Source organism: Seriola aureovittata, chromosome 13 (assembly GCF_021018895.1).
Source record: "Seriola aureovittata isolate HTS-2021-v1 ecotype China chromosome 13, ASM2101889v1, whole genome shotgun sequence".
NCBI lineage: Eukaryota > Metazoa > Chordata > Actinopteri > Carangiformes > Carangidae > Seriola > Seriola aureovittata.
Window position 1 is genome coordinate 5,904,815 of NC_079376.1, and position 21,990 is coordinate 5,926,804.

General features: G+C 41.6%; 1 protein-coding gene across 5 annotated transcripts in view; it reads right to left on the bottom strand.

Moving 5' to 3' along the window:
* pacs2 (phosphofurin acidic cluster sorting protein 2) overlaps window positions 1-19,378 on the bottom strand; it is a 62,336-nt gene extending 42,958 nt beyond the window's left edge. For 4 of the 5 annotated variants that reach the window (XM_056394319.1, XM_056394320.1, XM_056394321.1 and 1 more), the window contains exon 1: window positions 18,902-19,378. In XM_056394319.1, the coding sequence (XP_056250294.1) occupies window positions 18,902-19,020 (119 nt within the window). In that variant the 5' untranslated portion in view covers window positions 19,021-19,378. The remainder of the gene's footprint in view (window positions 1-18,901) is intronic. The other variant, XM_056394322.1, reaches the window with a different exon arrangement.
* Window positions 19,379-21,990: the final 2,612 nt, after the last annotated feature.

The following is a 21,990-nucleotide window of genomic DNA, read 5'->3' on the forward strand; positions in this document are numbered from 1 at the left end:
GGACAAAGCCAAGTTGCTGTTCAGCCCAGCTTCCAGTCTTGATGAAGTTATGCTAACTGCAGTATTCTCTGCTAACTCTTGTATTTCCCAAAACTTGGGACTTTTCCTTCTGATTGCTGCACAGTTCGGTCTGAGCACTGGTATACCGAGCACTGTAATGACCATATTAGCATATAGTTGATTATCTGTATTCCCAGTGCGAGGTGACACTTATACACCGCAGTGGTAGTAGCCTGATTTACTCACTGAAGCCTGCCAACACCACGAGTGTCAGAAACACACATATCTATGCAAGCAGGTGAAACAGGTTCAAGCCCAGCTTTGCTGTGGTAGGCAGACCAAACAGCCATACCACACACACACACACACACACACACACACACACACACACACACACACACACACACACACACACACACACACACACACACACACACACACACACACACACACACACACACACACACACACACACACACACACACACACACACACACACTATAATCAATCTGTCGTGGTTCTTTCCCATTATTCAGGCGTGTGCCGGGGGCTCTACAGCGCTCAGCAGCTCATGCAATATTCAGCTCTGGGATTCACCGGCTGGCTGGGGAGACGACGTGGTGAAGTGACAGAGCAGTGACTGGTAGGGGTGTGTGTGTGTGTGTGTGTGTGCGTATGTTTTACTGTATGTGCAAGTGTGTGTGATGGTCACGAAGCTCAGGACACACCGCACCTAAAATAGATTTCAGTTCAACCTGTCTGACAAGAGACGACAGCTCTGACAGGAAGAGTACAAGTATGTGAATGAATGTGTACTGAAGTGCAGTGTCCGCACACACACACACACATATACAAACATAGACACACACTCATTTACACACAAACACACTTAAAGCAAGTGTTCAACATTTCAGGAATGCTTACTCACTTCCTGGCAGAGACTTGGATTGATAAAACTCTAATAACCCAGAACTTGCCTGAGTATTATAATGTTTTTAAGTTTTCTTCAGTAGCAAAGAAATACAGTGATAGTTGTCATTACATACATTGGCACATTGCAAACAGGAACTACTAATAGTTAATTCAGCTTACTTTTAATGGCACCAATTTCTTAAAATGTAAACAAATATAAGCTACAAACATTGGGGCTCAATTTTGAAAATCCCTGCAAATGGATTTGTTAAGGAACAGATCAAGGCTAGCTGTTTCCCCCTGCTCCCAGTCTTTATGCTAAGCTAACCAGCTAACCAGCTGCTGGCTGGAGATTCATATTTCACATACAGATGTGAGGGTGATATCCACCTTCTCTCCATCAGAGGAAAATAAGCGTGAAATACATTCACCTGGCTGTGTTCAGCATGAAAATGCACATTTTGGAGTTCATCCAAACATATTTTTAACATCTTGAGGGGACTAAAATTTTCTTCATCTCACATTAAAACCAGTCAATGAAATGAAAACAACATTGTGCTGCATAGACATACACAAGCAGCATTACCTCACAAAATGGACTCAAAACAAAAGCACACATGCTCCTACTCCTACGCTCAGACACAGTCATCCCCTCTTTGAAGTCGCTGAGGTTCATACATAAACCGTCTCTCTCCATTGCTCATGAATAATAAACAGACGACTGGAGGCAAAGTCTAAACTCCATCCTGATCTGTGCCCTCGCTTTCCTATAAATCACGCTCATATTTGTTCAATGAATCTGTGTCAGTAGATCATTAAGCTCTGAAGGCCAACGGAGCGGCAGGAGACAGACACAGCTCTGCTTTAGCCTCTTTACGCCTCACCTTCTTTCTCCACAACAGCAAGCTTTTATCATGAAAGGAGGTGAGGGCGAAGCTTTCCTGCACACTGCCAAAACACAGGAATGCCATTACTTGTTAGGTGGAGGAAAAACAGAGAGAGAGAGGAAGAGAGAGCACTTCAGATTTTTATCTGTAAAGCACAGAGGGAAAAATGTAGGCTGGGGTTCTAACTTGGTATTTCCTAATTGGCTCTAAGGGGGAAATTGCAAAAAGAGGAAATCAATGTGTGTGAATGTGTGCATATCAAAGATGAGAAGAAAAAAAAAAGAGGAGAAACATTTAACATCTAAATGACTGATTTATGCTGAAATAGACTGAAATAAACAGTGTTACTTTGTTTTCTCTGTTGCACACATTGAATCATAAAATACTCAATTATCAGACTCTGCAAAATGACAAATGAAAATACAAAATATATGAAAATATGAAAGACACTTGGCATTTTATGACATGGCTGCACAATTAACTGGAGGAACAGAAGAAAACATCAGCTGCATTTTAACATAGTATTCCTGTAATTGCTTTGGTGTAAACAACCTGCGATTGTGTGTGTGTGTGTGTGTGTGTTCATGTGTGTATGTGTGTATGTATGGCTGTGTGCATGAGACACAGACAATTTTAATTTTTAATTTTTAATTTGCACAGCAGGATAATAATGAGCACAAAAAGAAATTGTGCCAGCTTCAAAAGAAAACCCCCCCGGGATGTAAACCATAAAAGACGTCTCAAAATGAAACTGAAAAAAGGAAAAAAAGAAAAACAACCACAGTACGATGACAAAAGTCATAACAAAACCGGATCAGACAGAAACTAAATGACAGCAAAACTCAACCAGGAAGTGGAATTACCGCCTCGCAGTCGTACGCCTCCGCCAACCAGTCAAGCTGCAGTTTACATCTACATCTGTCCAGACTCATAATAAACTGCGTGTAGTGACGACACTGAAGGAGTTTAAAGGTATGACGTGTATTATGATGTCACAGCGAAGTTGACCTATGAGTTGACCTTTTTCACTTCATTATTTTATCCTATTAGACATTTGTGTGAAATTTAGTCATAATTAGTTCATGAGTTATGGCCAAAAATGTATTTTGTGAGGTCACAGCAACCTTGACCTTTGACCTTTGACTACCAAATTCAAATCAGTTCATCCTTCACCGGTTTCATAAAAAAAAAAGGAGAGTTTGAGGGTTGATATAAGGACTATGTTTCGCCAGCTGATGCCTCGCAGACAATTTTGTGTTTTCACAGCGAGAAATAAAGTAAAGGAGACAAGGGTAGGACAGAAAGAGACAAAAAAATAGAGAAAAGCCGACAGAGGAAATGAAAGGAACGGATAACAAGAAGGTGAGTTAAAGACAAAGTGATAAAGGTGAGGGGTGAATTGGATGGGGGAAGGTCCTGGTCTCCTAAATATCTCCCGAGAGCAGGAACATACAGACCCCGAGGACACAGACCGTCCCTCCTCCGTGAAACCCCTCACACACGCCTCCTCGACTCCCCTCCTCCGGCCCAATCCCGGCCCCATCCCGGCCCCATCCCGGCCCCTGTCGTCCCTAACGTTACTTTGACAGCTCAATAATTGACTGCTTATCTTTTATTAATAGGAGGGAGCCATTACCACTGAGCCGTGTCTGGGGTTCGGTCCTCAAGACAAAGCACCGCCAGCCCTCAGATCAGACACCTCCTCCCTTCTTTTTGTCTCATATTTTGGCATCTGCCCAATGCTTCACTGTACCGTGGCCTCTTAATTGGCCTCATAGACAACAGAGGTGTCCCCAGTGTCACTGTGGTGTTTCCATGTTTCCCACAATGCTTACATCACAAAGCAACAGAAAATAAAAGGGTTCTTTCGCAAACGCCGTCCTGAAAAAAGTTGCTTTAATACGAATTTTGAAGACTGCAGAGGGCCGCTCTCAGCCTCTGCAGTCTTCTTCAAAGAGACTAACGACATCAAACCATATCAAATAGTTTTCTCATGATCATTACTCAAATATCTCATTAGTTCAAGATAACAAATTTACTGCTCTGCCAAGATTCAAACTTGAGCAAAGACAGAATAAATCATTTGATCACAGGATCAAATTTTCCTCTGAGCAATTTCTGACACAAGCTGAAAAGAATCAAAGAGGTCAGTGTTAACGTATGAAAGGCCAGAGAGGACGGAAACAAAGATGATTTCTTTTGTATTACATTTATCATGATTATAAGAGATCATAAAACAATTATTTTCAGATAATGGAAAAACAAGACTCTTTCTTCTTTTAAATGTTACTGACTCAATGCAACATAAATCAAGTGTATTACCATTATATAATTATGTTTGTAATGATTTATAAACAATTATTTCATGACAACCAATGTTTTTTTTAGATAATAACTACAACTTCTTAGATAAGTTTATCATCAAACCATGAATTTATTATGAGGTGTAAGGGGAAACTAAGAAAACAAACCTTTCTTTATTGATTGACGTTGACTAGTTTCCCGAGCTAATAGTGAATCTAAACAGCCGTATTGAGCGGGATAACCCTGCAGTGAAAAACAAAGATCAATAGCAGTGTCCCTCACTGTCTTCCAGGCTGTGTACACTGGGACAGAGGCTGATGGTGGTTTATGGCCTTTAGTGCCTCCAGACACCACAGCTGCAGAGTGAAATCTCACTAAGGCAGCGGAGGGAGGCTCATCCTCTGATAAAAGCTCTGCAGGGGAGATAAGAGTTATTGAAGGTGCTCTCAAGCAAACACAGGCCTTCAGCTTAGTTTCCTGTCATTCGTGCTGCAGAGACAGAGACTTTCTGAAGCCGATCAGACGTAGAGATGAGGACAGACTGAGGGTGAGATTCAGCCGGCTATAAATAAAGGGTTTAATTTTAAGTTTTAATACATGGATTTTTTTTTTTGGAAACAACTGCTATGTAATATTCACTGTTGACTGTTGTTTTATAATATATCATGGAGACTTTCAGACGGTCCTCCACTCTGGTCCAAACTGAGATATCTTAGCAAATGCTGGATGGATCGCTGTGCGATTTAGAACAGATAGTCACGGTCCCCAGAGGAAGAAACTCTATTGATATTTATGATCCCCTGACATTTCTTGTTACACCAGCAGCAGGTCAAACTTTGCTCTTAATCTCCATCTCTACTGGACGATTCCCAGAGGATGTTCCCTAAAGACTTTGTTGAACCCTTAACAGTTTAGCATTTATCTTCACCAGCAAACCGAAGGCACTTCTATCGCCTTCAGCTGCAGTAGTGCCACTATGCATGTCTGCACGCTGATGTTAGCATTAACCAGCCTTACAGAGCTGCTGGATTGGCTGTAGGCTCGTAATGCTGCGGCTAACACACCTCGAAACACCTGCACCCATTGTTTTCTTTTTCTTTCTTTTTTTTTAAAGTTATGTTCCATGTCTGCAATGACATGTGTCAACCTGCATCAGCTCTCTGGAAAAACACCAATTTCATCCAATTCTCTCCCCAGATGGAAACATCTCGGTTGCTGGTGCATGCTACAGGCGTTACGCACCAAATGTCACGGACAGACTCAACATGCACCGAGTCAAACATCGAGCTCTGTCTGTTGTTAAACCAACACATTTGTGACTAAAGGTTAAAAGAGAATTATCTTGACACTTTGACTGAAACCTTGACACCCAAGACCCTTTTTCTATTTCATGAATCGCAACAAGCGTCTTTAAGAATCGCTCACGTCTTCAATAAAAACCAGAACCACCTAAAGTTTTTTTTTTTTTTTTTTTACTGATCTGAAATAAAATCTGTATTTATTATCTGTATTTCCCAAAAACATCCACCTTCTTTTCCTCTGATGAACAGAAATTCCTTCATTTCACACAGCTGAGTGTCCTTCGCACTCAAGACACAAATAACAGGCGGCTGGATCCTGAAGAGCCATCCACAGAGAAAGAGCCTAATAATCAAATCTATCCACTTCTGCTCGGGGCCAGATATCCTTGGCCATGATATTTGATGGCAGAGCGAGATGCAGAAGAGAGAGAGAGAGAGAGAGGAGAGAGAGAGAGAGAGAGAGAGAGAGAGAGAGAGAAAACACTGGGGTAGCACTGACGTAGAGCTACGTTCACTAAACCAGAAGGAGAAATCTTTTTTTTTTCTTAATCTATAATGAATGCACTCCATTAAAAATGCAGGACAGGCAGATATGAACACCATCTCCTCCATCGGCTCAGAATAAGAGTGACCTAGAAACAATTAAAGCCACGATGGATACTGAAACCAATTTACCTTCAGGGAGATTTGTATGTGTGCCTCTGCGGTTACACAACAGCGTCTGCACAAATGTGTGTTTATTAGTGAGAAAGAAACGGGAGGTATGTAGGTTATGAGTTGGCGCCGAGCTCTGCCGCTAAACCAGCTGACGCAGAACAAGGGAGGGCAGGGAAACTTCCAAGCAGGGCAGCTGAGAGCCAAGTTGTTGTTTTATGTCTCGCAGCCAAAAGTGTGGAGAATCTAATCCACTAAAAAAAGGACACAAAATGATCTGTGCCCTCCAAGAGCCCCCCGGGGTGGGGGGGTGGGGGGGGCGCAGCAGAAACTGGAATACAAATGAGAGCTTTGTATGCAGTGATCTGCAGCGTGCTGCTCCACCCATGATGATGCCGGACACCCACTTTAATCATCTCTAGGCTGAAAAAGAATTATTAGTCTCTGCCGACTGTTCAAATCCAGGACTTTTTTTTAAATCATTATGAGGCTAAATGTTGGTGTGTGGTCGCTGTGTTCGACTTGAAATGTTCAAACCGTCAGATAAAAAGACCGATAAACATTTGCATATGTTTGTTCCTGAAATACTGGTTGGTCCAGTGGGGCTTACCGGTATATCTCTGATATGAAAAGTGTACGCTATGCTATTGGTACATCTACACAACATGACACAAACATTACAGTCACATCTATTCAAAACTAGTTCTCCCTCTCTTCAGATATTGCATCAGATCTGGGAACCTGGCTGCAGAAATTTGCTTCAATTCAGCCTCAAGGGCTTTAGTGAGCTGCAACACTGATGCTGCGGCGCTAAGGCCTGGCTTGAAGTTGTCCAGATCCTCCCAAAAGTGTTGGCTGAGGTTGAGGTTTAGGCTCCGTGCAGGCCAGCCATTCCCTCCACACCAAACTCAGAAAAACCATTTCTTAGTAAATCTGGCTTTGACCACAGGGGCATTGTCATGTTCGAGCAGAACAACCTTCTCCAAACTGTTGACACAAAGTTGGAAAGCACAACACGGTTTAAAATATCATTGTGGGCTGTGACTTCATTAAGATTTCCTTTAGTTACATTTTAATGGTTCTAGCCTTAAACATGAAAAAAGACCATGTGTCCACATACTTTTGGCCACTTAGTGTGTCAGACTCATAAAAACACTAAGCAGGAAACTCCAAAGTTAGACATATTAACTAATTGATTAGTTGATCAACAGAACAGTCATTAGCAACAATTTTGATTGAACTGATTAATCGTTTCACTCTTTTTTTAAAGCAAAAAGTAGTGAATGAATGGCTGTAAAACAAGGCATTTGAAGACTTCACCTTGTTCTCTGCAAGTTGTTATTGACACTTTTTAACGTTTCATAGACCGCGCCATTTATTGAATGTTCCACAGAATAATCTGCAGGCTAATCAATAATGAAAGTCTTTATTAATCGTTAGTCGTGTCCATAAATGTCGTTTCCATCGGGCCAATCTGTGCATTTTTAAAAAGCTTCAGTCAAACCCAAAACTGACCCTCCTCCACCAAGTTTAGCGGTGGCGTCTGGGTTCAAAATTTAGAGCAAAGATGGATTAAACAAACAGACACTTCAGATCCCATTACACCAGGATCTGAAGTGTCCTAGATAATGATTTTCATACCCGTCGAGAGTCTGTAAACGCGACATATAATTGCAAAACAGAAAAAAACAAAACAAAAAAGGTGGTCTAGCTGTGGCTCTTTTGTCTGAGTAATTATAGAGCAGTCTGCAAATGAAGCGTACAGTCACAACAGAGAAACCACATCTGCGCTAATCTCTGCACTGCTGGTTGAAGAGCCCTTCGGCAGGAGCTCTCATCGCCGCTCTGACAGGTTTCTGCATTTTAGGGTCAGCTGGAAAATGGACACGCAGGAGCACTCTGTCCATTTATATCAGAGCGTATTGACGGATGTGGCTGAGAGGGTCACGTTTCAACCACCTAGACCTACAACTGTTTTAATCTGATGGTCCGTTAAAGGTCTTTATGAACTAAATGTGTGTCTGAATTTTGTGGCTAGAGTGGATGTTATACACTAGAGTGCTTTAAAGCCTTTTTTTTTTTAAAAAAAAAGGACCACTCTGTCTGTCCGTCTGCCCAGTCTGTTCAAAGCAGTAATATATTCTAAATATAACAACACATTTCATACACAGTTTGTGTCTGTTGCTTTCAATTTCAGCAGATTACGTTTGTCTTTACCGTCAAACGCTAAGCTAACAGCTAAATGCACTAATAAAAATTGGTGGCCATGTGTGGAGCCATATTTTGTCGACACCATGAACATTTGGGAACACACCGAGCAAAGAGAAATACGCCTTTGTTGTGATTCTCACAGATGTTGCTGTTGTTGCAGCATTTCTGGACAACCGGCTCCATCTCTACATCCAGTTTTACTGTTGCTAGAACCGGATGTTTCTCTGACAGGGTCACACATCAGTCACACCGTAACCCATTTCAAAGACAAGCCTGTCTATTCTCTAAGCTGTAACTGAAGCTTTTAATATCCACTGTCTGCTAAAAACAAATATGGATTAAAGAGACAGCGAAGCTCTATTTTAAAGACAGGTCAGACATAAAACATCCCTCCTTTCTGGACTAGATCTGTATAAACTGAGCTATTAGAGAATTACAGTTCCCCGACTGAATGTGAGGTTTGTGTGAATCCTCTGAGTCACTCATTCTCTGCAGCTTCAGTCGATGCCTGTGCTGCAGCAGATTAGCAGGACCACACGGCCGCGGCTTGCTCAGCATCTGGGAGGCCGGAGAGGTTATGTTTACAGGCGTGTAAACCGATGCTTATTTCTACTGGCAGTGATAATGAATGCTCATTTCTACAGTCGTCCAGGGGCAGAGATGAAAGGTTTTGGTTTCCGGTGCCAACCTTTAGGATTTTCGCTGGGTCCATCTATCCAGCGATACATCAGGGAGGAGTCCGCTGGAAAATACGACCGATGTCATATGACTCAGCCACCCAGGAGCGAGTTGCCAGACGTGGCACAGCAGCTTCCCTAATTACAACAATATGTTAAACCTTTCTAAGCTCTCCTGCCGACTGCAAGTCTTCTAAAAAGGATCCTGACCTACATTTCTCCTCCATGCTCTGAATTCAGAAAAAGTTCTTTAAGCCTCAGTGAAGGGAGGACTGAAATAGCAGCTCCCTCTTTTCACACTGGCTGCTGCAAGAGGAGGAGAGCCCGCAATCTGGCCTACAGGGCCTTCCTGCAATTAACCAAAACTACAAGAAGGAAAAATGGGTTTATTCATTAGAGATTATACAAAATGCAGAGGGTTTGATGGGGAACAAATTATCAAGAAAGGCACGACATCAATAATCAATAACCAATGTTCCTTAGCCCGGATGCTTTTTGCCATTGCCACCACCAAAGTGTGAAATAATTCAAACACTGTTTCTATGGAAATTAGTGAGTAATGTATTACAAGGATTTCCCTGGAAGTCTCTGTTTGGACAGAAATCAGAAAAAGAGCCATTCTGGCAATATGACTGCACGGATAAACAAAAGCTCCACTCAGTGCAGGAATTCACATTTCCACGGGCCAGAACAATCAATATGAGGATGAAAGAACGAATCAAGATGTCAGGAAATGAATCAAAACGTGGCACTCACTGGGAATAATAATAACGCCGTCTGAACGCCTTGAGTGCAAAATGTAAATGTAAAAATTTGCCAGGCTTACTTCACCCAATGGAGGTTTATAATAGAGCAGCTGAAACACTAGTGAGGCAGAACATTTAATTTCACCTAGAGACAATCATCCAGGAAAAGTCCATGTTATTAATTTTCTGTGAGCACAGTATGTGTGTATTGAGTGACATTAAAGATTAAAAGGGGCATTTCTGCCGATGAAGGACGGCAGCAAAACGTCCTCCCGCATTTCCCTCACGTTTTTCACCTCTCAAAGACGGAAAATAACAATATTAACCAAAAGTAATCTTGAGGGCTGAAAGGAATTTGCCGTTAATAGAAGAACAGCTCATCAACATTCCCCTCAAATGTGTCCCTGAACTACAAAGACACCTTTTATATAAATATAACAACATATTATTCAGGGACAGACCAGGCAGCCAGCACACGCAGCTCTAGAAATGTCACATTTCCTTTTCACTACACTAAGCCTCCACTGTTCGCAAGCTGCCTCGATATAATCTCATCTACATCTGGCCCAAAGTTTTGACACATCTCTCTCTCTCGCTCGCTCACTCTCTCTCTCTCTGCCTTTTCAGCTCGTTAACCTCATTTTCTGCATTACCCCCAAAAGTGCTGGAACACGGGACAAAGTAAACAAGCCCCTGGATGCCCCGTGTAATCACAAAGCTATTCCGATAATTTGAGCTACATTTGGAAATAAGGTCACCCTCTGCAGCCAACAATCACAGAAAACCCAGTTCTACACGATGACATTCTTTAGAAATGGAATTCATCTATTAGGAGAATTGAGATGGAAATGAGATTTGTGGATTTAGGTTTGAAAATGAGGCGGACGTTATCGTAACTAGCGTGAACATAATGTGGAAATGGGGAAACATTACTGACAAGAGTGAAGCAAGTCGACCTGAAGCAGGACATCAAACTTCTTTCTTTATCTTTTCAAACAAGAATCTTAACTTCAGGTCCAGATTCAACCTTTTTCCTCAAACCCATTCACTACTGAAAACAGTGAGATGCGTTTGAAAGCTCGAGAGAAAGTGAAGTTTAAGTCAAGATTTTTTTATTCAAATATTAAATTACAATAAATAAAAACATAGAAATGCAACAAATTTTGAAGACGCTGGAACCACAAAACATTTAGCATTTTTGCTTGATCAATATTTGAAACAATTAAGAGTCTGTCATCTTAATGATAAATCAGCTAATTGTTTTATCCAAACATTAGGCATTAATTCATTTGTGGCCACTTGGGAGCAACAGAACAAGCTACAAGCACAAAACTGACATATTATCACCTTATAAAGTTGTGGTTTATGTGCGCCTCACACGTTTGCAGTATTAACTCTCCTTTCTGCTCTGTTTTGGTCTCCACCAACTCCTGAGGAGGAAATAGCCGACTCTGCTCAGAATATGTTCACTAGTTAGCTGCTATTTGGAGTGGAGCAGGAAGCACAAAGTTGTGTTTTACAGCTTTTTCACTGAAAATGAAAGTGAACAGGAACAGTGAAGACGTGGGCTGTAAAACCAAAACAATCGCCTAAAAGATGGTAAAATGCCACGAAAAGTTGAGGACACACATTTCACATTTGTAAGTTTTCTCTGCTGCTGAACGTGGTTTGTTGCCGTGAGCGTGTGGTGATGATAATCCCTTGACAAGAGCTTCGGCCATTGTTGCGTTTACAAGACAAGAGATTATAACGCGCCCTCTGAGCAGCGCTACGTCTTCAGGGCAGATTGGAGGCTACAGTGAGTCGGGGCTAGCTGGTTAGCGTGCTAACTGCAGTAGAAGAAAAAAGACGTGTTAGAGACAAGCGTTGACATTGGCGTCGCTTTCTACTGCTGGAGACAGCTGTTGGTGAGTGAAGGGATGAAGTTTGACGCTGAACTCGCAACATCTAGACTGGTAAGTAAACAGCTGTTAATGCTAACGTTAGCTATGTAGCAACAGCAAAACTTAGAAATAGCACCTTTAACACCTTTAACAAGGGATCGCCTTGTTTTAGCTGAGTTTTAAAGGCCAAGCAACAATCTTTCCGATGCTTAAAATGAAATGTGCACAGAGATTTATCCACCGCTGCTCAGACTGGTAGCAAACCTAATTGAATATACTGAGGCGTTACATTTTACTGAGTCATTTCTGCTGATGAACCGTTTGATATCTTATTAGTAAGCTGTTCTTATCATGTGTCGGATTCAGCTGGAAGCCATTTAGTCTGCTCTCCGTCACCCTGAGGTCTATTTGGACTAAAGGACCCAGTGAGGAGGACATCCTGCCCTTGGACTAAACATTTACACTGACATACGGATTGGCCAAGGTCGGTTTAGCTCTGCCGCATCAGAGCTGACATTTCCTTTCAAGTAAGTCAATGTGCTGCTGAACTGAAAAAGAAATGTCATTCTCGACTCCATATCTCAGGTGGCACATGTGCCTGTCCCATCTTCCAATTAGCATGAATTTAATTAGAGGAGCATTTGCTAATAAAACATCAGTGCTGTAGATGCATGTAGAATATTGCAGAGTGACACGTTTTAAGCTCCTGAGCTTGAAGGCGTTAATCTCCTCAAACACAAAAGCTTCATTTTTCTGCAGTTTTCACAACCTTCATTCACCCAAAAGAAGATTAACTCCTTTCTATGCTGCTGTGCTATTTCTTAACGTTCGGGTTAATTCAGGCTATTTACAGTAATCTGGTGTTTATGTCTACACTTTATCAGTTGTATAATACCCTTCAGACTGCCGCAGGCCTTGACTCCTGACTAGAGTCTCGTCCCCTCTGGCAGTTCAAGAACACCAGCTACATTCAATGAACAATCCCATATTGTGCATGTCACGTTTGCTCAGTATTTCCCCTCGTTTGTGGACACACAAAATACACAGACCGTCATTTTTCATGCTCCTGATCTCATTCTGCAGAAAGGCAGTGGATTTAAATATGAGCTGAAGAGATATTATCAACACGGGGTCCTTAAAATCAAATATTGTCTGTGGGGAAATAATAAAAGAATATAAAAAGCAGGCGGTCGGGCAAGGCGCTGGGCACTGAGGCGTGAGGAAAAGTCAGCTGGAGGCAAAATTGATCGGCCTGCAGAGTCACAAAGCATCTCAGATGTGTGTGTGTGAGGGTGTGTGTGGAGTGAGGAGGCGACTGCCCTTTCCTGTCCTGCCCCGTCTGTCCTCCAGGTCATGCTGCATCAGCAAAATGGAGGGGGGGGAAGGCGGCGCTGGATATCTTACATAAGGCCCTCTGACTTAACATTCAAAGAACATGGCAGGGAGATTCACTTGACTAAGACATCTGTATGAGAAGTGAGCAGCAGCATGAGACTGAATGACTGTGTTTTTTTAGTCACAGCCCTACGATCAATTATTTATTCAACTTCAGAAAAGGGAGGGGGAAAGAGGAGTAACCTCAATATCAGATGAAGATACAATGATCGGAGCCCTCCAGACGTTAGATAATTAAAAAGTTCATTACCATACATTAACTTATAACAACGTGACAAGCCAGTAATTTTCTGTTGTTATGTTAAAATCAGGGATAAAACAAAACGCCATAATGACTTTGTTATTCATCAGGTGATTAGCTGTATGGTTTAAGTTTGAACAAATCACGTACCAGTCTAAAAGCCATAGCTCTGTGGATGACAGAGTTGATCAGTTGGTCCAGCTCTTTGGTTTTGAAATATCTGAACAAATATCGGATGAATTGGCTTGAGATTCTGTACAGACATTCATGGTCCCCAGAGGATGCATCTTAATGAAAATGGTGATCCCCTGACTTTTCATCTAGCGCCACCAGTAGGTTTACTTATTCACTTAAAATTTCTTATCTTTAGTGTAAAGGTTTTGTATAGATATTCATGGTTCCCAGAGGATGAATGACTAATGACTCTGTTGATGCTATCTCAACAATATCTCAACATTTCCTGGATTGATTGGCACAAAATTGAGTGATGTTGCTGATCCTGCTACTTTTCCTCTAGTGTCACAACAAGGTTTATATTCCTTAAATTCCTTAACTTTTCTTACGTCATCTGAACAAAATCAAAAACAAAATAATGATATTTCCATGAGCCTCACTTTTACTTTGTGTTTAGTGCTAATTAGCAAATATAGCAAACTGGCGATCATGGTTAACTTTATATCTGCTAAACATCATGCATGCTGGTGTTAGCATTTAGCTCAAAGCAGCAAGTACAGCTTCACAGAGCTGCTGGCGCGGCTGTAGACACTTCGTCTTGTTTAAACTCCCAAACGTTGGTACAGAAGCGGCACTGAGCGCAGGACAACAGGAACAACACGAGGAACATAAAACAATGAAAGGCTTTAACTGCCTCTCATTCATCCTACTCTAAATTCCCGCAGTGTGAGCATCCCAGGCAGCCAGGGGACAAAAGAGTGAGTGTCTCTTCTGCTGCTCAAAGCGACATCTCAGCACTCTCGCCTCCAACAGGCCCAAATATGACAGCCTACTGGGTCCAGCTGCCACTCGAGGGCCCGTTCAATCCCGGCTCTGTCTCAGAGATTGGCCCCCATCTCTCGCAACACTTAGCCTCACGCCCGTGGGCTGATGTGCAGAAATGCAACTGATGCCCACTTCAAAAATACCAAGATGAAACGCAGCTCTTTGCCCTTGGCTCTTAAGAGGAGAGAGCTTCGGTGGCAACATCGCCAGCGTGAGTGATTTTGCACGCAGGATAGAAGGGGCTGAAGAAGCTTCTTAGAAGACGTGTCCATCTTTAGGAATAAGTATGCAATCATTATAACGCGCTGACACACCCTGAGCGATGAAAAGCCGCACTTTCACTCAAATGCCTCTCACGATGAGGTGACAGATCTTAGGAGTGCATTTCACATTCACACTCAGAATGTAAGTCAGACACTTAGGCAGTTCTGCTGAGGAGTGTAATAAGGACAGCCCTTGTAGGATGAAGTATCCCTCAAGTACTTCATATCCTGGCTTCACATTATAAGCAGCAGCCTAGACCAGAGCCTCGTAAACGCTCTGCGCTGCCTAATAAAAAGAGTACACAGCAACATTTGCATTTCACCCACTAGTTCTTGGAGTTACATGCATCTGAATCTGACATCTGGATATCCGAACCACAGGCAGTTATCGTTCAGCCACCCTCTGAGTTAGGTGATTAAGGCCCCTCCCTCACCTATGATAGGTTATTATTAATCATCTCAGCGTGGCGTGGCACATGTCCTGATGTGACTCCGTGAAACGTGAGATCATTGCAGAGACAGCACTTCTATAAGCCTCCCAGCCTAATAGCTTCGGGCTTCAGAGACCTCCGAGCCGCTGCCATCGGGGTTTATGGACGCATGAAGAAGAAACTACAGGATAAATACACGAAATCAGGAGAAGAACACGGTGTACCGGTTCAAATTAAAAATGCAACCTGGTCCCTCATGAGAGACAGTAACTTTAGCTGAGTTACAACAGTGATGAACCCATGCAAGGTAAACAGATACAACATGTTACTAGCCCTCTCCGCTTTCAACCTCCAATATATTCCCCCATATGAAATAAAAAGCATCCATCTGCTGAGCAGTCCGCGAGATGGGTTTCCTGTCAACGCTTGTAAAGTGACCGTGAATTACTTTATTTGTTTATTTTGAGGTCAAGTGTGAACTTTCAAGCTCAAGATTTTCCCATGTCTTCCACCATACCACACCAGTGTCATTAGTGATTCCACTATCCAGCTGTTTAAGTCTTACATGGCTTTAAATTGCCTGATGTTTACTTTCACACCAGACGTGCTCACTCCGCTTTGAGAAATGCATGTATTCAATTTTTAATTAATCCATAACCTGACAACGAGGAAAATAGTCCCACACTGTGGGAAATGTGCTTGTTTTTTTTTTTTTCTTTCTTTCCAAGAGAAAATCGATGCTGCTCTCATATGTTTCAGTTAAATATGAGGCTGGAGCCAGAGGGCGGTTAGCTTAGCTTAGCATAAAGACTGGAAACGGGGGGAAACAGCTAGCCTCATAGGCAACATAACTCAAGATCATTTCTAACATCACAACATTTTGAAAAAATCTCATTTCAGTCTGAAGAGCCAGTATGTTGAAGGTCGGAAAAACAGATTTTTAGAATGAAATGAAATGTGTGAAAATACTGAGTGCCCCTTATTTTCCTGCCCAACGTCTAGATGTAATGCCGAAATCTGCAAATAGATTCTCTCGGTTTCTGCTCTGCTGACTCTCTCTTAACTCTCCGACTGTTTCCATTTTAAGAAAATGAAATATTAAGGCGGTGCTGCTGTAAAACAGGTTTTACCCTCTGCAGATAAGCAGTGGTCAGTTTGTTGATCCACCTGATATCACAGGATGAGGCAGTCGACTTGACATCTGGTCAACAAGGCGAGTTCCCTCTTGTCTGCACTGACAGACAGCGGTCAATAGAAATCTGCAGTGATCTTGATCGGCACGAGAAGTGAAGCCTCCGTTCAGACAAACTCACTGCGCAGGCAACTAATAGGTTAAATAAAGTAGATGGACACAGTAAAGCGGCTTCAAATGACTGAACTACGCTGTTCATGTTACTGGCAGATATTCAGGGTCACGGGGGATTGAACCTGGGAACTTTTTAGTTACAGGAACCTTTTTATCCAATAGTCCACATCACAGTTTTGCTATTCCTGGAAATGAATTAGTCTTATTTCAGCTAAAAGCCATGCAATGTAATACTCACTGAAGGTATTAACTTAAGAGGATAGAGAGAGGCTAAGGAGAGGCAGTCATCAGTTAAAAAAATAAATAAACACACATATACTCCCTCATATACTCCGGTATTAATTACAGATGTTTTCCCTTCTCCACAGCTGCTGACCAAAGTCTGGCAGCAGGTTTTAGTCGGGTGGAGTTTAAACCACAAACTCCTTCATTTCTGTCATTACATCAGGCTAAAAATGTGCATTTGCTTATGCGAGTGGAAAGGAAAAAAAAAAAAAGAAAAGCAGAATATTTATCATGTTTCAACATGATATCGAAAAGCTTGGATCAAATCTCCAGAAACATTAGACTGAGAGGAAAAAGAAGATTTCTTCCAGTCTTTTTCCGACCACTTCCTCTGAGGTCTTCACTGTGTTTTTTGCAGCTGATGACAGAGCGTACAGTAGTTAAACCAACATCACATGTAGGTGCAAGGTCACTGAGGTTCAGCGTAGATCATATGTCTGATCTGCGGCAGTGTGACCAGCTGTGACCCCACATGGCACTTCAGGAAGGATGAACAACTATAACAGAAGTGTGCCGTCCTCTGTACTATCGGTTGAATATTCAGTTGGTCCATCAATGAAAATAAACTTTTAAAAATTAGCAACTTATTTGATAACCGATTGTCTCCGTAATTATTCAAGCATACATGCCAAACATTCTCCAGTTCCAGCTTCTTAAATGTGAAGATTTTTGTTTTTCTTTGTCATATGTGACACTCAACTGAAGATCTTTGGCCTTTGGTCGAACAAAACAAGGAATTTTTAAGGGGCCACGTTGGGCTCTGGGATTTTTCCAACATTTTATGGACAACACGATCAATTTATTAATCCTAAATAAATAAATAAATTAAAAAGGAAGATTAATTGATAAGAAAATGCAAGTGACCTTGTAATGATGACTGAATGCCAAAAAGGCTAAACAGTCACATGAAACACTTGGATGTGGTTTGATTAAATGGCCAGTTTACAATGCTGCAGACTATTTTACCAGTGCAATAAACCCAGAGACATGAACCACAGCTGAGACTCACAATCATTTTCATGATCAGTTAATCAGCCAGTTATCGTCTTGATTACTTGATTCCTTGTTCGGTCTGAAAACTATGAGAAAATAATGAAACGCCAAATCACAAATTCCCAAGATTGAATCACAAACGCTTTCAGACCAACAGTCCAAAACAAAAGATATTCATCGTTTTGTCTCAGAACGACGAGAAAACAAACAAATCTTCAGATCCGAGAAGCTGGAAACCAGAGAGTCACCGCTTCGGTTATGGATGTGTCCTTCAGTCGTCTGCATGACCCCAGGTGTTCGATAATGTTCATCATCAGTCATGCAGGTCAGTCATGTTTTGTAAAAGTATTATCTTCAAGATGAGGAATAAACTTCCATGTTTGACTTGTCAACCAACAAGAAGTCCTAAAAGAGCTGATATGCTAAGTCAAATAATCAATTAGTTGATTGACAGAAAGTTTAAGTACAACTGTTTTAATAGTCGATTAATAATTGAAGCCATTCATTTAGCTGACTGCAGCTTCTTAAATGTGAAGATTTGCTGCTTTTCTCTGTTTAACATTATTGTAGAATGAATATCTTTGGATTTCGGCCTGTTCGTCTGATTAAAAAAATGCAAATTTTTTTGAACATCACCTTGAGCTCTGGGAAGCTGTGATGGGAATTTTCCATTATTCTCTAACATTTTAAAGACTAAACTATCAATAGATAAATTCATAATGAAAATAACTGTTGGCTGCAGCCATGTCAGCTTCTGACCTCACGTGTTAACAAATAAATCTGCGTGACATTGATGAAGGCTGCGTGATACAGTCACAAGATCTGGGAAAAGCTGAGTGCACCATGCGTTGTTTAACAATAAAATGTTGCCCCAGAGAGTTAAATCAGAATTTGACACTGAACACCTGCAGTGTGAACTCATCCTCTGAGTCTCTGGGGGTCACAGGAGCCAAATGGTCTCCATGGTGCAGCCTGGCACAATGATCTGGCATAAAGCTGGTTATCCATCATTACAACTGAGTGGGTGATTATGAGCATTCAGAGCCTTCAACACAACATCTATCTGCAGAATACACACATTTACAGCCTGTTTTAAGGCTGCACTGTTTGTTTCTGAGTTGTCTGTATTAGTGGCTGCCTGCCAAATGGTGCTCACCAACTTGAAGCCATACATCTTCTATTTACCACAACATCAGAACAGAGCAGATGGCTGCATGATTGCATTACCCCGTTGCGGGGCCTGCATGGGCATCCACCTGGCATGATGATACAGCTAGCCGGTGGTAAGCCGCTGTGCAGCTGTAACGTTAGCAATCTGACAAATGACTGTGCAGGCTGCACGCCTAGCGCATTGCAAAACACAGGCTTTAAAGTTTAAAAGGACAATGGCTTGTCATGCTTGCAGGGACTCACCTCGGGATGCAGTTCGGGGAGGATCCGTCTATCTCCCATGTTGCAAATAGGTTCATGGGCACCGGTCTGTTGAGAGCCCCGCTGCCGGGGAAACTCAGCCGGCCACTTCTCTCCGCCATGGTCCGGGCTGCGGGTGGGACTGTCCGACACCGAGCTGGGGATTTGTAAACAGCAGACCAGTGCGGGTCTTCTGTATATGTGTGTGTGTGCGTGTGTGTGCGTGTGTGTGTGTGTGTGTGTGTGTGTGTGTGTGTGTGTGTGTGTGTGTGTGTGTGTGTGTGTGTGTGTGTGTGTCCGTGAAGAAGAGCAGTCACACGCTCACGTTAGTGTGATGTGAACGGCGGAGGACGAGCTCATTTCTCCGTCCGTGTTGAGCCGGGCCGGTCGGTGTGGTCCTCTGGGCCAGGGAGGAACTCTGCAGTGGGAGCAGCGCTGGAGTGAACGGACCGACCGCTGAGCTTGTTGTGCCTACCACGCTGCTCCCAGTGTATGAGGGGTGATTAGTGCCACATGAGTCCAAGGAGGAGTGGCACAAACATGTTTTTTACAAACATTGATTAAAAATTGGCTTGGTTTCCTCATTGCATTATATTGCATTTCAAAAAGCACTACTCATTAATAATAAATAAAAATGCATTTTATACTCAAAATCTCAGTGCCAAAGTTTGTGTGTCTTGTGTATTAACATTAGCATCTTAATTTTATTAAAAGATAAATATGTGTAAGGTCATTTAACAACAGTTTTTCTGATCTCAGCTTCTCAAATGTGAAGATTTGTGGCTTTTCTTTGTTGTGTATGGATTTTGTAATGATTATCTAATTAAATAGTAATTTAAAGACACCAACATGAGCTCAGAGCAGCCTTGTAGAAATAAAGAAATAAAAAATAAAAAGAGGATTGCATTGTGTTGTCATTGTTAAATGGGTTTTTAAGACATTGCTGGGTATTTATCTTTTAAAGAAGTTGCTTATCTCTGCAGCTCAAACAAAGTGCTGACACATAAGATCTGGCTAACAATAACCTTGTTACTGTAAAACGTCTGTTTCACCACAGCTTATCAATAATCAGATTCTCTTCCCTGCTGCATTCATTACCTTTGAACCAAGGCTGACATATTTATGTTTGTAGCCTGAAAAATTTTCCTTTTTCCTTTCTTGGTTGGAATATTTGAGCTGACGGTGCAGTGAAAGGACATGATCTGTCATACACCATCACACAGTTTGTCTTCACATGATCTCACCACAGTAAGATTTGGTTTATTACAATGAGAAACAGATCAGATTTTTTATTTTTTTTATTTCTTAAGGTGGCACTAATTTCCTGCTGCAGATGGCAGCTGCATGACACAGCTTTCAGTTTTAGTCAGCTGGCTTATCTTGTGGCACTAACCACCCCTCATATTTTCTCCCTGGGAAAACGTCATTGAAAGGCCTCTTGACTGCGTTGGCAGGTGCAGACAGTGCAGGTTTGGGCGGATCCGTGGACTCGGGCCGGGTCGGTTCCACTCCCACACTGATACTGCAGAGAGTCCTGAAGCATATAGAGTCCACTGATGCCAACGGAAGCACCTTTACACCTTTACACGTGACAGTGCTGCTTATATTAGAACAACACCCAAATGGAGAAGCGGAGTAGTTTGACTTTCTCTCTTTATTTTTTTTTTTTAATTTGGATGTTTGCATTTTAATTACCCACTTCACCTCAGTGTTTTGATGTTACCTGAGCTTGTTTTCTTTATTATAATTAAGGGACAATTATTCACTTGGAACAACCCATACCTGTTCCCACACCTGCCCTGCTGAGGTACTTTTGACAAGTCACAGACCAAACCATGTGAGGAACAACTTTCTTATTGTGAATGAGTAAGTTAATATTTATTTGGATACTGAACATTGATCAGTTGTTTTCATTATGAACAGCCAGGTATCCTCCCTAATGTCCAGCTGACTGTCATTGTACAATAAGAAGGCACTGCCACCATGTGGTGATCAGTGTGGTTGAGGCTGAACATGTTGCTCAATGATCCTTTGTTCTGTAGTTCACTATTTTACACAATTAAATCTCTAAGTTGTTGAACAAGCTCCGTAACAAACATGTTGAACTCCATTCACCGTCATGGTTTTCAGAGAGTGCATGGCGTGCATCTTAAGGATTAGTATGAGCTGATGGATAAGCTGTTATCATATTAATCCATGGACAGCTTCACTCTTATTTTATCAATGGCCACTCCTCTCTTGTGACATTTATAGTCGTCTCCTCATGAACAAATGGACAACTTAACTTTTTACTTTACTGACAGTTATTCAAACATATTGGCATTAACAAGATAACATAAATCTGTTCCTTAAAGTCACATATATAGTAAAAATCTCCCTAACAGGAATCTGAAGTGTGTTCACCCATTAGATTTCCTTGGATCACTTCATACTGAATCTAGAGCAGATTTATTCCTCACTTTGGACAAAGAAGAAAATCACAGTACTTTCTTATACTGGCCTTCTAAAAGTAGTTCCTCCAGGTGAGGTGGCACCAAGATCTCTTACAATATACAGTTGATCATCCACCAGTCCTGGATATTAAAACATATTTAATCTGAAGACATGATTGTCTATTTAACAACCCGGTGTAATTCTACAATGTAGTGTTTGTCTTAATTACAATGAATGATTAAGTCTTGCATCATACTCGTGTCACATTGAGCATTTAACTATTCTCTCATCATCCACACTGTCTACATAATTAGAGAATAATTCTACACCCCAAAGATATAATAATCTTTTGTTTTATGAAACAGAAACAGATTAGAGAGTCTGACTAAACAAGTTAAAATCAATTTTCCCATTTAAATTGATTAGTATTATTCAAACAGACTGATAGTATATACATCAAATTTTATGTGTGTACCTGGGGTTTAGCAACATTTGTGCTGTAATCGCAGCACTGAAATGATTTTGGCTGATAGATTAAATAGTTTGAGAAAGCTTTATTCAGTTGAACTGCAGAGACTTTTAGAATGAGACTCCCAGCATTCACAAAATATAAAAAAAATAATTAAATCGCTCCTTGTCGACATTAATAAAAAATGAAA